This window comes from Apostichopus japonicus, chromosome 17 (assembly GCF_037975245.1).
Source record: "Apostichopus japonicus isolate 1M-3 chromosome 17, ASM3797524v1, whole genome shotgun sequence".
Classification (NCBI taxonomy): domain Eukaryota; kingdom Metazoa; phylum Echinodermata; class Holothuroidea; order Aspidochirotida; family Stichopodidae; genus Apostichopus; species Apostichopus japonicus.
The window spans coordinates 6,709,228-6,726,185 of record NC_092577.1 but is presented as its reverse complement, the minus strand read 5'-3'; the positions used below and the strand labels follow the sequence as shown (position 1 = coordinate 6,726,185).

The following is a 16,958-nucleotide window of genomic DNA, read 5'->3' as shown; positions in this document are numbered from 1 at the left end:
TGTACCATATTATCGCCTAACTGAAGCATATAAAGTTCTGAAAAACAATATGATATTTTCAGTTTTCTAACATGATTTAATAATTTGAAAACATCTAACCCGTTCATATATAAGAGGAATTGTTTATGACTTTAACTGTAACCTTTTTTCTTCCGTTCAATTAAAATCCTGTCTTACTGCAGTTAATCAACAACGGATAACTGACTGGGACATATTGTTTGTTGCTAGAACGGGACTCTTATCACGGACCCTTGCATTCCTAATCTTCGTTTTGTTAGAATCCCGCTCTAAAGCTCAATATATCTACACCCTTTTTCGTGAAAATGTGTATAATTTCTTTCCTTTTTTGTAATATGTTTAATAATTACAGTGGTTTTACGTTGTTTTTATTTTCGTTTACCAATCTGTAGATTTCTTGTCAAGACATATTCAGAGTTAGCCATCGCCGCTTTTATTTGCATTTACACAGTTTGCGCACTTCACAGGCATATTACAAACATAAGACAAAATACATCGGAAACTTACAATGTTTTTTTTTATTAATGGGCGTAACTGAGAGCAATGCATATACGTACAGTTAGTACTTTAGAACGGCTGATATGACAGAATCAACATAAAAAGGCATAAAAATCAGCTATGGATTGTATCATCAATAAAGTATTTTATTATGTATACTATAAAACATGAACTTTGAAACCAGTTAAACTATGGACTGATTCCTACCGATACCTATTTAGTCTTCAAGATTGTATGTTAGAATGTCACATGACCTACAAGACGCCATCTTGTCAATTGGATGTCTTCATTCCTGTTTCCGTATGTTCTTTATCGTGATTCTTATAATATATAAGGATTAAAGGATTCTAGGCTTAAATTCTACTCTGGTTGATAAATCCACAAAGCGCTGATCGTATACTGGTAAGTAACGTACATGAGACAGTAATGGTCGGAAGCTATATATGTACTGATATACTAAACACGTCATAAAAAAAGATATATCTTCAATTTATGACAACAGCTTACTATATTAACATGGCGTCTTCCAGGCAATTCCAATGTATAAGAATTATAATCCATGTCTGTATGATCATATTTCATTGTCGATTGTAATATTTCATTAATTTAAACGCAATATTGTTGAGCTCATGCTAGTTAAACTGTTATTATGTAAATCCTGATTATTTGAAAGTTCATTCATGTAGCCACAACATATCCATTCCAATCAGAACATGTGCTATCCTTTCACTTTATTGCTGTCAGACCAGATAATAAATATACTAACAGTGAGTCCTGTCGAAACAGACATTTAGTCTTACAATACTTTCATAGCAGAAGTTACGCCTTTAGGCTAAGGTCCAACCTAAATGAATGAAAGAAAATCGTTCCTCAATGTATAGGCTTATTTTCAGCTTGCAATTGCATGCATGAGAGAGATGCATTTGTCTTACTTTCTATCCGAACGGGACATGGAGTAAATCATGTGGGAAGTATATGGACCATTGGATAACTTTTACTAAGATAAATCTAGTGGGAAGTTCATGGAATATGATATAAGTTAGGTCTATATGTGGGAAGAAAAGAGAACATTGAATAAGTTAAAATCGGCTTACCCGGTGGGAATGTGGTTCTTGTCAGTAAAACCACGGTGAAAAATTACAGTATTCTTACACTCTACGCACTTCCCGATACTTAGGAAAACTTTTAGAAGGTTAGCAAAACAGATTCAGTTTTAGAATTTAACTGATTTTTAAAGTTTTGGTTTTGTATGATAGCAATCACGTGACTGATATTTTGGCTTTCTCAGGGTGTCCTGGCTTGAGTTTTATACTTTACTGTGTTTAGTCGATTTACAATGCTGTACACTCTAAAAACTGTTGGGCAAAACTGGTTGGGCAAACAAAGCATTGCCCAATATGAGTAAATATTAACCAACAACTGAGTAAAAGAAATTACACAACTGATATGGGTAAACTTTGTTGGGCAAAAATTAAGATGTAGCTTATTGTTACTTTCTGTTGGGCAAACCAGCTTGATTTGCCCAATGTTGTGCAAAAACCAGCATTTTTGCGCCATTACTATACTGGTACTCTGCGCGATATGCATGCATCATGAGTAGATCGTATATAGTGAACGTGTTATAACTTACACAATGGCTGACGAATTTGTTAGCGCAGTACTCAAGAGGTGGGAAATGCCAGAGTTATGTGCTACATTTGAAGGTGAGCGTAAAGAAAAACAATCCTCTGCTTGGTGTGTACATCGAACACTGCGATCTCTACATACCAGTGGTATCGAATGATCGTTCGTTCCCTCGGTGCTACATGTAGGCTATACCAGGCATACGTAAAGGCTTCTAATACTAATTGTATTTCCAGCATAGTTGTATTACGTTAGGCTAGCTTGTAGTGAAGCGATTGAAAGGCTCCACAGGCGCGCCCGCAAGTGTGTAACTAGGTCTAAGTTACTCACATTGTATTAACGCTGCGAACGCCTGTGTAATGCAGATCCTTGTCAACTTACGGTAAGCTATGCGTATGCACCAGGTCTCTCTAGCCTATATCTTGGCTAGACAAGGTTTCATTGTAGCACATTTTCGTTGTAAATAATAAATTGTACTCCCTTTTTTCTTTTAAGTTTTATACGGCAAATGACCACATGAACCCTTATTAGCTTAACGTTAGACCTAGCCTGTCATAACTTAGGCCTAATGTTAGACTTACACGTACGTTGTTAATGCTAGTAGTAGTACGTACATACAGTAGTATAATAATGGACCCTTCGAAGTTCGAACACTTTAGCACTAAAATGCTCCAGAATTGTATCTGTTCACACTTCTTTTAAAATGATACTATCGATGGCAGAAGAAACATTCTCGTTAGAAAAAAAGTCGCTTCATAGGTTTCGTCAAATTGATCCTATTGTATTTGTGCCATGGTGAAATTATGCATTCGTTAGGGGTGTCCGAACTTCGAGGGTTTTTGAAACTTCAAAGTAGCCTAAGTTATAGGCCTGGCATTTAATGAGTTCTAGGCTATAATAATATTAGTATAGCATAGAACATCAGCGCTAGTAATGTTATAGGCTTATAATGCTGTTTGCATATTTTTCTCTTTCCTACAGGTAGAACAGGACTTCGAATTATTAAAAAAACCAACTGCCAACAAATTATACAACAGAGTGGGATATTTGACAATGGACATTTTGTGCTATACAGGCGATCATCCCAAACTGGCCGAACTTTTTGCATTTTGAGAAGACGTTGGATGCACTGACTGATGGTAAGCCAAATTTATTATATAGTCATGGCCTGTGAATTCATAGCTAGCTTCATTCAGAGCTTATGCCATGACAATATAGTTTCTCTTTCCAGTATGTCTGTAAAGATGGGTCAATATTTGGATTAACCTTCAAAATATGTTTTTGGTGGTTTGTTACTTTTTAAAAATCTATCAAAATCAACTGATCTGAAAGGACCAAATCAGCTGGTTAATGTCAAATGGTGGCTTCTGAACCTTTCTGCAAACTTTCTCCAAACATTGCACTCAATATGATTAATTGGCTACTATTTTATTTGTAGTCGCGTTCGGGTTTGTGTGTGGTTGAAGTGAGACCCAGCCCTGTTATAATATTAACTCAATGACAGTCACTTGGACATGTATCAGTGTTGTTTGTAGGTTCCACAAAGGGTTTGAATAATTCCTGTTGATTTCTCAACAAGTGAAATGTTTTTTTGTCAGCAGGAGAAATGACTGAAAACCTCATTATTAGCCCTGTTTACTCATTAATGCTCAATTGAATATAATATTTGGATTAATTCTACTGTCGATAAGCACAACTTGAAAATGGCCAATGAGATGGATTCCTTATGTGTATACTTTTCCAATGCTGAGGAAAAGAAATTAGCTTGTTGTGTTGTGTACTCTTCTCAAGATGTTTTATGAGCAGGAAGATTAAACATGTTAAAACGTCTAGAAGTTGATTTTTCCAAAAATCTTTGGACAATTGTATTCAGATTTTAGTACGACTGTGTCAATGAAAGGTTAGCACATACTATGGGCTTTTTCATTTTTTTCCTTCAAAATCTTATAAAATTTGGCTTGAAATTAGTGTGTAGTGTAGGTACTTAAGTCTTCTAATACAAATGTGTAGGTCCCCTATGAGTACACATGCCACATTAACTTTCATGTTGCTGTTATTAATATGTATGAGCATAAAGTTGTAGAGCACATTTAGGGCGGTGTAGATCCCTTGAATTTTATCCTCAGTCCCTGAAGTTTAATATGGTCAGACTATAGTGTGCCTTATTAATGTTTTTGTCGTTTATATCTGCAAGCATTCTCATTTCTTGCCCTAATCTCTTTTACAGATGAAAAGAAGAACTAAGCTTTCTTTCTGTTGCCATTGCTTTTTCGAGGACGGGCAAAGAAAAGCGGATCTACTACGGTGACTAGTTGCCTTCAAGCAATCATAGACGATCAGCCAGTAAGCAAAATCATTAATTATATATATTTTTTGGTATTCTTTTGGTGGTACACCTTTTAGTTCATACCAGCTCAGCTGAAAGTTTGTTTAACCTCATAAACTTGGTGTGTTGTTGTTTATAGTGAGCAGAAGAATGCTACTTATTGTGCTAGTGGTCAAAGGTCATTTGAGGTTAACAAGGGCCAAACACTTAAAACCTTGTAAATATGCTAACTTAAAGAGTGAAAGTTAGATGAATCTCATATGTGATGCATATAGGTTTGCCAACATGAGTACATGAATCCCATTGATTATAGTAGAGGTCAGAGGTCATTAGAAGCCACCAGGGCAATTTTTTTTAATTACACTAGTGATGAAATGGGGGAAGGTTCAATAAATTTCATCGTCGGTATGTAAACCCTGGTCATAATAATGAAGTGATCCGGTACTTGATAGTGCAAGGGAAAGGTCATTTGACATTAATGGGGTGGGCGTTACACTTTGAAAACCTTGTCAAGATAACTATGTTGCCTTTCCTGACCTGTTTTTTATTTTAATTATACTGGTCCACAGTATCATAGCATTGTGCAGAAGTCTTAAAACTCTGTCTATCCACCTGTTTTTGTTACACTTTATTTGCAACTCGAGGAGTTTATTTTCTTTAATTTGCAGTCGGTGACAAGTGTTAGAGGACTACTGCAAGACAATATCGAAGGATGAGCGACCACAGCTATTCATTCTGTGCTTAGGAGAGAGCAAAGGTTCCCCTCAGCATTTTTTTGTGATAATTGAGAGACATCCAATAATGCAGTCCTCACTCCTAACGGCAGTAGACTATTTGTTTTAAAGTCATTATGTGTTGGACATTAACTTCCAAACTCAATGTAAGGGGGTTTGGGAGTTTTTCCATGCTGAGGTATATGAACTTGGTTTTATCAAAAGTCGTTCACTGAGTGCCTTTGGAGCTTTCGTAGCAAACAGAAGTGTTTAAGGGTCAAAGTGTCTTGCAACAAACTTTTCAAATGTTTTCTCGGTATTAACCTGACATGTTTACATTTTAAGGTTGCTTTAGTTTCATATATATTTACATATTAAAGGGAAATAGTAACTGTTTGCCTTGGCAAACTGTACCTACAAAAAATCTGTATTTTTTTTTTGGGGGGGGGGTGGGGGTAGATTTGTTATTGTATACAGTTGTGAAAGGTTGAGGCAGGGTTGGTATATCAAACAAACATTTAATTTTGTGTGTTTAACAGATCAGGTGCCAGCAGTGTCCCTATGATCACTTATAATTGTGATCTTGAAGCTGCTTTTATTTCTAGTATGTAGAATCAATGTGGGATGTGTAACCATTTGGCTTTTGTTTGAAAAGATGTTTAAATTTTACAGTTCATCAATCATCTAAGCACAATCAAAATGTTAGCAAAATATGCCTTGGCTCCTTGTTAAAGCAATTGCAGATACAATGGTGTATCAATATTTTTCGGTTTGTGTGTCCTTGTTTAAAACATAAAATGGTTAGCTTCAATTGACTATATGTTGGAAATTATCAGTGATATTATATTCACTTATTAAGACCAGAGTTGCTTGAAAGAGACCAACATTAAGCTGTACATGATTGTGTGTTGCACCTGTGCCTTGTGTAGTTGATGTCAACATACAGGAGGTCTTCTGTGGTCAACACATTTCAAGAACTGAATATAGTAAACAATGGCAAAATATGGATAGCTAATATTTTCAGCTTTAATATTGTTGATATGTGTTTATCCCCATTGTGAGTTTATGAAATTATTGCTTTGGATGGAAGTTACAGATCATTTAACTAGGTAAATAGAGGTCAAGCACTGAATGCTGTGAGAATTCATACTGGAGGAACAATCTGAAGTTGGCTAAGACCAGAAAAAATAAAAGTATGAAAAACATGTATTACTTGTTTGTTCTTTATCATTCTCTGTTTAAGCTTTATAACCTATTAAATAAACCCAGTTGTATGAAAAATGTTACAATCCAATGTTGGTATTGTATTAGTTAACCAACCACTATTATTTTTAACTAGCTGTTGGGCAAGAATCATTGGGTAAAGAAAAATCCATTGGTAAAAGGTTTTACACAACCATTGGGCAAATCGCTGACCAACATTGTTGGGTAAAGGCGTTGGGCAAAGGTGTTGGGCAAAGGTGTTGGGTATTTATTTAACCGTTTGCTGGGCAAATTTAACCAACTTAGTTGGGCACTTTTTTGCCCAACATCAACCAGGAGGCATACGGACCCAACGGTTGTGTAAATAATTGCCCAGGTTGGGCAATAATTTGCCCAACAATTTTAAGAGTGTAGCCCTTATAATGATTTAGTATTAAACCAGAATTAATTCTGGTTTGTTTTCTCTCTTCTAATAAAATTCCACTATCCGACAAGTACTATCATGAACCATTAACTATCTTTACAAAGCGCCCTCAATTTGACATACTTTGCATGCAGCATATAAAGATTATGTTAATATTGAATGAATATTAATATTACGATATAAATTTGTCAATAAAACCACCCTCCTTAGGGAGGGTCATATAAGCAGAATGAAGTCTGATTTAATACCCTTGTGAGTATATGACAGCACAAAGTTCACAACACTTGTTGTTGACATTGTGTTAATATATATTTATTGCTTAATAAGTCTCGTATGGGATATTTGCGGTATTCTACAGTAAAAAACGAATGACACTAAGTCTATTTTAATTTAAAGTGGTCTGTTTAGTCCAATCTAAAGCTTGAAATTGAAAGCTGATTCAATACCCTGGTGAGTAAATGACAGCACAAAGTTCACAAAACTTGTTGTTGACATTGTGTAAAAATATATTTATTGCTCAATTCGAGAGGAGAAGATATGGTGAGTAGGTTATAAATAACTCAGCCAGAAAGATTAACAAATCAGCAACAAGCAGATTTGATGTGATCGTTGATAATAATATTTACCTGATACATTGATCAAATAAGTCACCCTCGGCACGTTTACTTTTGGAAATACCGTAAATTGGTACCTGGTACAAGGCACGGATCTGGAAGGGGTGGGAGGCGGTGGTAACAGGTAGTTATTTGCACAACCTCGCGTGTATACCATATTATAAACCTCATTTATGTATATATTTAAATAACTATGCCTCAGAATACCACATTTCACGTCTTAAATGTTACTTTTCTGGGGAGCCTTTTCCAAATCCTGAATTTACCCGGGCCGATTGACAGCAGACGATGCAAGACAAATGTCAATGCTTCAAAGCTATCCGTCATACATTTCACTTGAAATTACCATAAAAGCAATCAGATTGGCTCTAAACATGCTAAAGATGTCGAATAATGGTCACCCATGTCCATTTTGCATTGCTCTGCTACCTTAACATCAATCCCCTATTTCACACATGATAATGTATATTTAGTCCATTATTACTGTCTTGACAGGCTTTGAGTACTTTTGAAAACATTTATTGACTTTAAACTATTGACATGCTTCCGTTCATTAAAATCCTGTTTAGAATAAAAGAAAAAAGAGTTTTGGAGGCTAGAACTGGACTGATCTGCTTCACAAATCTAGGGTGTCTAGCTTGATCGAATGTAATTTTATTTTCAATAACATGTAAATATTCAGTTCTAAAGTCCATTGTAAAGTTTACATCATGAGTGATTGTTATACATCATTACTGATATCATATTACTACCCTGTGTATTTCATTCAGTGATTTGTTGTAACATATTGACATAAGCAACGTCACTCATACATTTTTACCAGAGATTTCTTTTAGCGCTTCTGCGCTCGATATCTTATTTCGTAGCAGCAACGCTTTTGCAGTACTAGAAATAACTTACTTCACATGGCCAAAACATATATAATGTGTGTGTTAACTACAAATATATTGCGCTAATATCGATTTCCGTATTCATGACATCCATTCTCTTTAAAATATAATGAAATGGTGCGGTTTTACACTATCTAACGCAACGTAGTCGACAAGAACCTGAAGTATTTTTAAGGGAGGGCCCGAGGAACATGAGCTTATAGCATGCTCCTCATGGTGAAACAAAATTGCACCTATTAGGTGAATTGAGTGTACTTTTAATAGTAGGAAAGACTAGCGTAGGTTCTTTTGACCAACTACGCCGGTTTCTGCTCTCAAACTTTATAGGAGGAGCTTCATCAGTAGTAAGCCTTTGAATATTTTATATTCGGCATGAGCGTCTCGTTCTCAAAATGCATCAATTTTCTGTGCACGAGTTTTTATGGACTCATAGTGCAGCTATAAGAGCATCTAAAAAAGCTTCGTGTGAACCTTGAGAGTCAGCTGATTCTTCGTTAGTACGAAACCTTGAGTTAACAAGTAAATCTTTGAGATTTTGGGCCCTTTCGTACGCAAGAATCGGTTGTTTTGGAAACAGTTTGGATAATTCCGCGTGTTGCGAAATTAAGTGCCAATGTTTCAAAAGTGCTTTTTTTTTCAAATGCGTGTTTTTGATATGGGGTGTATCGGTAAGCTTGAACACCAGTGGTGGTTCCTTTTGTTTAGGTTTGGTAGTGAGGTAATGCCTACAGTTTTCAAATTTTATGCCTTTCGTGGCTGAGGCAATTTCCTCTTTCTTATAGTTACGGAGTAACAGTTTCTCTGTGAACGCGTTTTTTCTGTAAGAAATCAGTCTCGTTGTTACAGAGACGTGCGTATCGTAATATTTCCCCTTTAAAGAAGCCTTTAAAGTGGCAAGTGGGTGTGCAGAGTTTCTGTCGAGGTATTGGAAGGTTTTCGTGGGACTTTAGTGTCTAATAACTTATTGGTTTCGAACCTTGGACCTTTGAAGATTTTCAAATTTCATTTTTGCGGTCGGTGATCCGTTTCCGCTTATTATCGGTCTACCGGCAAATTTTGAGTTAGCCGGGGTGATTTATAAATTTTTGGTAGCACATATATGACTTGCAGCTTGATCCTGTTTTCGATCCTTTTGATAGAAGACCTTTGCCCACATGGTATGTGTTCTTCTTCTTCTTCGGAGAAGGATGAGTCTTTATTGACTGGTGACGCAGGAATCACAGGAATAAGTAAGTCCATAACTGGATATGCCTTTCGACAGAAAACCCTTGAGATTAAGTCCATTTTAACGGACGTTGTTCAGTCGGAAGCCCTTTGTTTGCCTTTACGGACGTTACTGAGGAGCTGTAAACCATTGTTATTTTGGTCAGCTCATCGGTTTGGGAGTAGCTCTTTTGTAATAGAGTTTGGTTCTGGGGAGGCAGTGATATCCGTATTCATTACATCCATTCTCTTTTAAAATATAATATTTCCCTCTACGCTATTTACCAAGCGACTCAATTGAAGATAGTTGACAACGTGTAGTTTGTAAACTACGTTTATATCAAACTATAGCGTAATCGAATTTACACAGAACTGGGTTTCATAGACATGGCAAATAGTTTATCAAACCATGAACACAAGTTCTGGACGAATAAAAGTAGATTAAAATAATATGAGACATAACATAATAATGTAAAGTTGGAAGTACGTTGTGACTAATCCGAAATGTCTCAAGTTTCTACATCTGCTGTACATATTTATTTTAGAGGGCGCTCGACATTTTTCCTAGGTCAGCCTCTATGCGGAAGTTCTTTCGGTAATACTTCCGTGGCTCCTTAAATCTTAGCTTGTTGTTGTTGGTTGTAAAAATGTTCTTCCGGCTAGATAATGAGTGCGGTAACGAGCATGAAAACTACTGTTTTGGGTAAATATAAATCTTACAGTGGCATATATACACGAACCAGCTTTAAATTAAGAGAGAACAGATCATCATTATTTGATTCCAGATTCCAGAGAGTCAGCTCGCACATACACAGCAACGAGGCTCAAAGTGATCAGCAAACACGGTATGTGGCCTTGGTTTTCCATGGTTTTGTTTGGGCGTGGTGTTACTTGAGAATCTTAATGAGCCAATGAGAACACGTGGATAAATGAAATGATAACAGGAATTACTTCTGTTTTCATCTTTTCCTAATAAAAAAAGCAAACGAACTCATAATCTGCCTTCTGTGGAATGTTTATAAGAGCACCAAGTTACCTATTCCTGTTCATTGTCTCCTTATAAAGGGGCTTCGGAAGATGATTCGATTCAGAAGTGGGGGGGGGGCGGATGGCAGATATTGAAAGCAGCGGGACATATAACAACTTATCGCCAAGATTATGTCTAAGATAAACAATACGGAAGGAGTGGGTGACAGGCATCGGGTCAGTGGGGTGTGTGACATTCAGTTAAAGGAAACACCGCCAACATCTTTTAGTGAAAATAAACTCTGTGGATATCGTACCACAAGTTGCAGTAAATATGGTCTTAGAACAAAAGAATATTTTTCAATATATGTATATATATATTTTTTTTTTAACTACAGGGGCATTTTTAAATTACACAATTTGAAAAGGGTACCTTTCTTAAAAAAAAAAGCATTTCTTAGTAGAGGAACCAATCTCAACATTACACTGGTTGTACAGTATCGATGAGCAGACGAAGTAAATGACAGAACAAGATTTGTTTTATTTTTCATTTTATTTGATTCACAATACTGGTTGTTGTTATTGTGTGATGAATCTTCAGTACGATCAATATATAAAAGAGATATGCTAAGTAATGCTAATACAGGGAAGATTAGCGAATAAGAGGCAAGCAGAGAAGGTTGAGGTTCTTAAAAAATTAACAATCAATTAAGACCAATAATCCAATTCACTGAAAATGTATAAACAGAGTATGTGTATTGATGTGCATAATAATATATAAAGGACTGAACATTCCAAAGCTTTACCTTAAACTTTTCAATTATGGATATTAATTACCATAACAATTGGACATCATTGGCAAGAAAAGTAGATTTGATGGTCATCCATGTACACCTTTTACACTTGGATTCAACTACTTCCCTCAAACATGTCTCCTCTTTGACACATAATATCTACTTGAAAACATTATCAGCGTCTGGATACCGCGATTGTGTACTTGAGCGAATTATCAGTCACTCCATACACCATATAACTCATTTGCATATTGGACGTTTGCAATAAGGGGGAGGGGGTATAAATAGTACGAAATTAAGAAATATCTCAAATTGCGACAGCTTCCGGAGCTTCGTCCCCTGCACCCTATTGGGGCTTTTAAATACATTTCAGTTCAACGGAATTCCTCTTTGAAATGTTTTTATTTTTGGTATAAAATGACTTTAGATATCTGAACAGTAAAACTGGTGCAGCTGAAGTCCTAATCAGACCCCCTATGGCTTAGAATACATTCGGGAGAAATTTAATTCCTCTCTCTGGATGTGTTTTTTTGCTTAAAACTCGATACGAGTTTCGGCGTATCCATAAGGGCTAAGGACATGGAACCCCCTCCCCCTCCCTCCCACACGCAAACATTTTAGGGGACGCAACCGGGCTTGGCAAAAAGGAAAAACGGCAAGCGAAAAATAAAAAGCCATGGCATATATGATACTGGATAGGCTACTTGTGTTTATAGTATGGCGTGGTCTGCTTCTCATCAAGTTTTCCACCATCAGCCACACTATGCATAGATCGAGATTTCCCTGAACAAGATACGCTTACTTCAGTAATTGACACTTCTAGACAAAGTTCACTGCGTCATGTGGTATCGGGCTGTTATCTCTAATATAAACAACACCTCATTTGAGTCACTGATATATGGATACCTGCGTATACATGCTGCCTATACACGTACAATTGTATACTTTAAATGTTTTTCATCGTTATAAAATTACATACCATGGACACAGGCTAGGGGCCTCACAATCATATTGCGCGCTAGGGAAAAAAATATGTGGGGGCTATAACAATATGGGATATGTGACCAGTGCAGACAGGGGACCCGGTAGCGAGATTTTTTTCCAAACAAGTTTGAAATTATGTGTAAATAGTCTGTCATGATTGGTCGGAAAAGTTACGTCATCACTTAATCTTCACTTCGAGGTTAAAAAATTTCATTCGTTGAAAATATATATACCTATATGTACGGTGTTTATTCAACAGTTTTATCTATATGATTTAGCCCAATGAAGATACATATAATTCAACAGTTCAGTTGTGGAAGTCAAGCCTTGATTATTCGCGTACCATTTTCCAAATTTTAGACAGTCCTAATCTAGACGCGCAATTCACTCACGTATTGTATGGTACCGATTCAAACTACTGCTGTTGTCATGTTTAGCCGATTTTCACATAAGACTCGTGAACTCTCGTCTTGAAGTTGATCTTAGTACGCCCGTTACACGAAACGAATTCCGATTTCAATAGAACGGCTTACGATTCTTGTAAACACGAACCCGATGGAATGTAGCATATGCAGTGGCGGATTGGCCACACGGGCATTTAGGCAATGCCCGGTGGGCCTGTGGCCCGGTGAGCTGGGGAGCCTGGTAAAAAGTACAGCCCGTTTTTCACAGTAGTTAATAGAAGTAAAAGTATATTTTTTAACTGTGGGAATCAGCTCATGAAATCAACACGTTAGTTAGGCTGTTAGTTTGTAACAAAAGAACGTGCTATTGGCAACCCGTCCCTCCTAATATTTTTACAACAATATATACAAGTACGGTTAACAATGCATTCTGACATATACATAGCATTGGCAGAGAATACAGAATTTATAAATCTGCACCTCGTCCTCTAAAACACGAAGTGAAAAAAAGGTAAAATCTTATTAGATTATTTGGATGTCACTCAGTAGCTAAGTCCTGAAAGATTATGTATGATGACCTACATACAATAGGGTGTTTGTACAATGACACAAGAACATCTTGAGGCGTTCATGTTGATGTCTGTGGAAAAAAGATCATTGCCAAACTTGACACTAGAAATATCATTGATGCTGTGGCTTCCAGAATTAGCGAACTGTGTAGGCTCCTATAGACATGGCATCTGCTCGTGTTATTGTACATATATGTTTTAGTGGATTTAAATTAGTTTTTTCAATTTTTTTTTTCAAACGAGTTGTCACAAAATGCTTGGAGAAGTAAATAAAATTCAATCTAAAACATATATTTTTTTTATTATTTTTTTTTATCGTTTTTAACTTTTCTCAGTTCAATCAAGTGTTGCTTCTGGACATTGATTTTGGTTCTCTTTTTAATGGATTATTGTAACCTACAAAATTGAAAAATATAGCACCATTTTGCATCTATTCATTCATTTACTTCAACAAAATCTTAATGGGGGAGGGGCACCCCTCCTCTTAAACCCCTCCCCCAGGACGGCGATCACAATGTAAGTAACATATCGATGAATAATGGGCAGGTCATTTTAAGACTCAGTCTGCCCCTGAGCGTACGTATCATAAGTAAGGTTAACAATACAAGTGGTGATGGCCCCATCTTGCATCATCAGTCGGGGGGGGGGGGGTTCAGTAGGTGGATTGTTGCAATCATCCGGGTGAGATGTGGACTCGTGCTACAGTTGTATCATCACCTCTGTCTTCACTTCTTAAGTATATATTAGTAAAACATTGCGTTGAGGGTTACTTACATGGACCTGCTTTATAGTCTTAGTATACATTAGAATGCACAACTGTTTGTTTACTGTATGTTCCTTGATGGCTGTAACTATCACTTTGTTCTTCCGTTCATTTCCATCCTGTCCTGCTGAAGTTAATCAACGACGGAAAACTGACCCGGACGATCAATTTAGACGGAGCAAAATTATATTTGTTTCTAGAAAGGGACTCGAAACACGGACCCTTGCAATCCTAATAATACTTGTTAGAATCCCGCTCTAAAGCTTATTATATCTACACTCCCTTTCGTCAAATTGTATTTCTTTCCTTTTTTATATTTGTTTAATAAACAGTAGTTTAACGTTGTCTTCATTTTGGAAACGAATATGTACATTTCATGTTAAGACATATTCAGAGTTGGCCATCACCGCTTGTAGTTTCATCTATACAGTTTGCGTACATTACATGCATATTACGCACATACAGGACAACAAAATCGGAAACTTACAATGGTTTCGTATTAATATACGTACAGCGGGTACTTTAGAACGGCTGATTGACAGAATAAACACAGCAAGGCATAAACATCAGATACGAATTGTATAATAAAATACAGTTTTTGATTGTGTTAATAACAAGACATGAACTTTGAAAACAGTTAAACTATAGACTGATTCCTACCGATATCTATTTAGCATCCAGGTTCGTATATTAGAACGTCACATGACCAACACGACGCCATCTTGTCAATTTTATGTTCTTCATTCCTGTTTCCATATGTCCTTTTTTCGTGAAATCTGTTATTAAATGATAAAAGGATTCTAGAATTAAATTTTACTCTGGATGATAAACCCACAAAGCGATGATCGTATACTGGTAAGTAACGTACAGGAGACAGTAATGATGTGAAGCTATTTATGTACTGATATATACTAAACACATCGTTAATAAAATAGGTTTATGTTAAATGATGACAACAGCTTTCTATATAAACATGGCGTCTTGAAGGCAATTCAATTTATAAGAATTATAATCCATGTCTGTATGATCATATTTCAATGTCGATTGTAATATTTCATTCATTTGAAGGGAAGAATTTTAAGCTCATGTTCGTCAAACTCTTATTATGTAAGTCCTGGTTATTTAAAAGTTCATTCATGCAACTACAACATATCTCTTCCAGTCAGAACATGTGCTATCCTTTCACTTTATTGCTGTCAGATCAGATCATAAATATACTAACAGTGAGTCCTGTCGAAACAGACATTTAGAATTGTAATACTTTCATAGCAGGAGTTACGCCTTTGGGCTTAGGTCTAAATTAAATGAATGAATGAGATATGGAAATAATTTAGAAGATTCCTCAAGGAACAGGCTTGTTTTGAGCTTGCAACTAAATTCCTGAGAGAGATGCAGTTGTCTTACTTTCTATCCGTATGGAACATGGTATACATGATGTATGAAATATATGGACAATTGAATAAGTTTTTCTAAGATAAATCTAGTGGGAAGTTCATAGAACATGGTATAAGTTAGGCATATATGTGGGAAGTAAAGAGAACATTGAATAAGTTAGAATATGCTTACCAGGTGGGAATGTGGTTCTATCAGCTCAGTAAAACCACTGTGAAACATAACTGTATGTTTCAATTCTACAAACTTCCTAATAATCCGGAAGAATATTAATATTAAAACAATAGAATGAAAAGGTTAAGTTTATTAATATAACTTATATTTATGGATTTTTGTCTTTGTAGGTAAGCAATCATGTGACTGATGTATTTTGCTTTATCCTAGTGACCAGAACAAAACATCGTAAATGTTATTTTTCTGAAATTAGTGGACAAATATAAATAATTTGAGATTAAACCTAATTGGCTCATCAAGGAACCGAAACAATTAATTTCCTCTGCCCGAAATTCAGTCGTACCGCTTGAAGCAGCAGTTTAACTTAGGCTCACAAGTTTACCCTGGTAGGCTAATACTATACACAAGTATGTGTATTGATAACATTGTGTCATCTTTCTCTTTAATTTAATCAAATAAAGGTTACTGAGGGAATAATTAACAAATTTGATTCGATCCTCAACGTTAAAAATTTCGTCACGCGTGCGCGCTTTGTTTTGCTGCATAATACACATTAAAGACCAATTGGAAAATGTTTAAAAAAGAAAACAGCTTTTTAACGAACTTTTTGCAATGAACATTGACTACAGTTTTATCTGATGTCATCGATAGAATAATAACAATTTACTCAAACAGATTCTTTAACATGCAAATGCATAACCGTCGTATCTACGATTAAGAGAGAGCCTCGCAATAATTGTGAAGCCCGCCATCTAAACTGGCGACCTGTAGGTGACATTCTTAAAAGATATCTTAAATACTGATAACAAAACAGAAAAATGAATTTTTCCAGGGCAGGTTAATATTAGATTACTTTAAAGGTCGAGGTTTTGTGTAAACAATAAACAGTAAATAAGAGATAAGGAGAGATTCACCTTTGATGTAATCTTTGTCGAGCCAGAGACCTGTTGGTAAAGTGACTGGCTCTGTTGACTTATATAATTACACATTGATATATGATAATTTTGTTTTAAGTTAGTTTTAACCATGCAATCTGTATCAATATATATTCAACAGATCATCGCTTTGAAAGATAATCATGGATAATATCACTCAAAGGAAAAGAAAAGTGAAGACCAAAGTTTATCCCGCCAACCAGTCACGAAAGTTGTTGTGACGTCATAATCGATGGAGCGTCTAACAGTACAAGGTTTGTTGTAATTACATAGTTTTGTATTAGTAACTTAAGCATAAGAAAGCTGATGTTTAAAATAAACATTGATAAGGATCTAAGCCTCAGCATTGTAATTACTCTTACAGAGTATGATCGAGAGTGCAACGTGATTGTTTTTATTGTTTTCATTGTTTTGTTTCTACCTTATTAATTTGACCTAACCAGTTGGAATTGTTATATGTAGATA

General features: G+C 35.9%; 1 protein-coding gene and 1 long non-coding RNA gene across 3 annotated transcripts in view; both read left to right on the top strand.

Annotated features, from left to right (window-relative positions):
• Positions 1-778: 778 nt before the first annotated feature.
• Positions 779-16,958, top strand: part of LOC139985115 (NLR family CARD domain-containing protein 4-like) — a 373,980-nt gene continuing 357,800 nt past the window's right edge. Inside the window, exons 1-3 of the mRNA XM_071999315.1 lie at positions 779-918; positions 10,298-10,357; positions 16,615-16,747. Coding sequence (XP_071855416.1) covers positions 16,726-16,747 — 22 coding nt within the window. The 5' untranslated portion in view covers positions 779-918; positions 10,298-10,357; positions 16,615-16,725. The remainder of the gene's footprint in view (positions 919-10,297; positions 10,358-16,614; positions 16,748-16,958) is intronic.
• LOC139984378 (uncharacterized) lies at positions 2,106-6,562 on the top strand. Of its 2 annotated transcripts, none has more exons than XR_011799064.1 (4): positions 2,106-2,219; positions 3,121-3,278; positions 4,367-4,482; positions 5,134-6,562. It is a non-coding gene; the product is annotated as an uncharacterized lncRNA (long non-coding RNA). The 2 variants fall into 2 exon arrangements; XR_011799063.1 differs by lacking the exon at positions 2,106-2,219 and adding an exon at positions 2,429-2,521.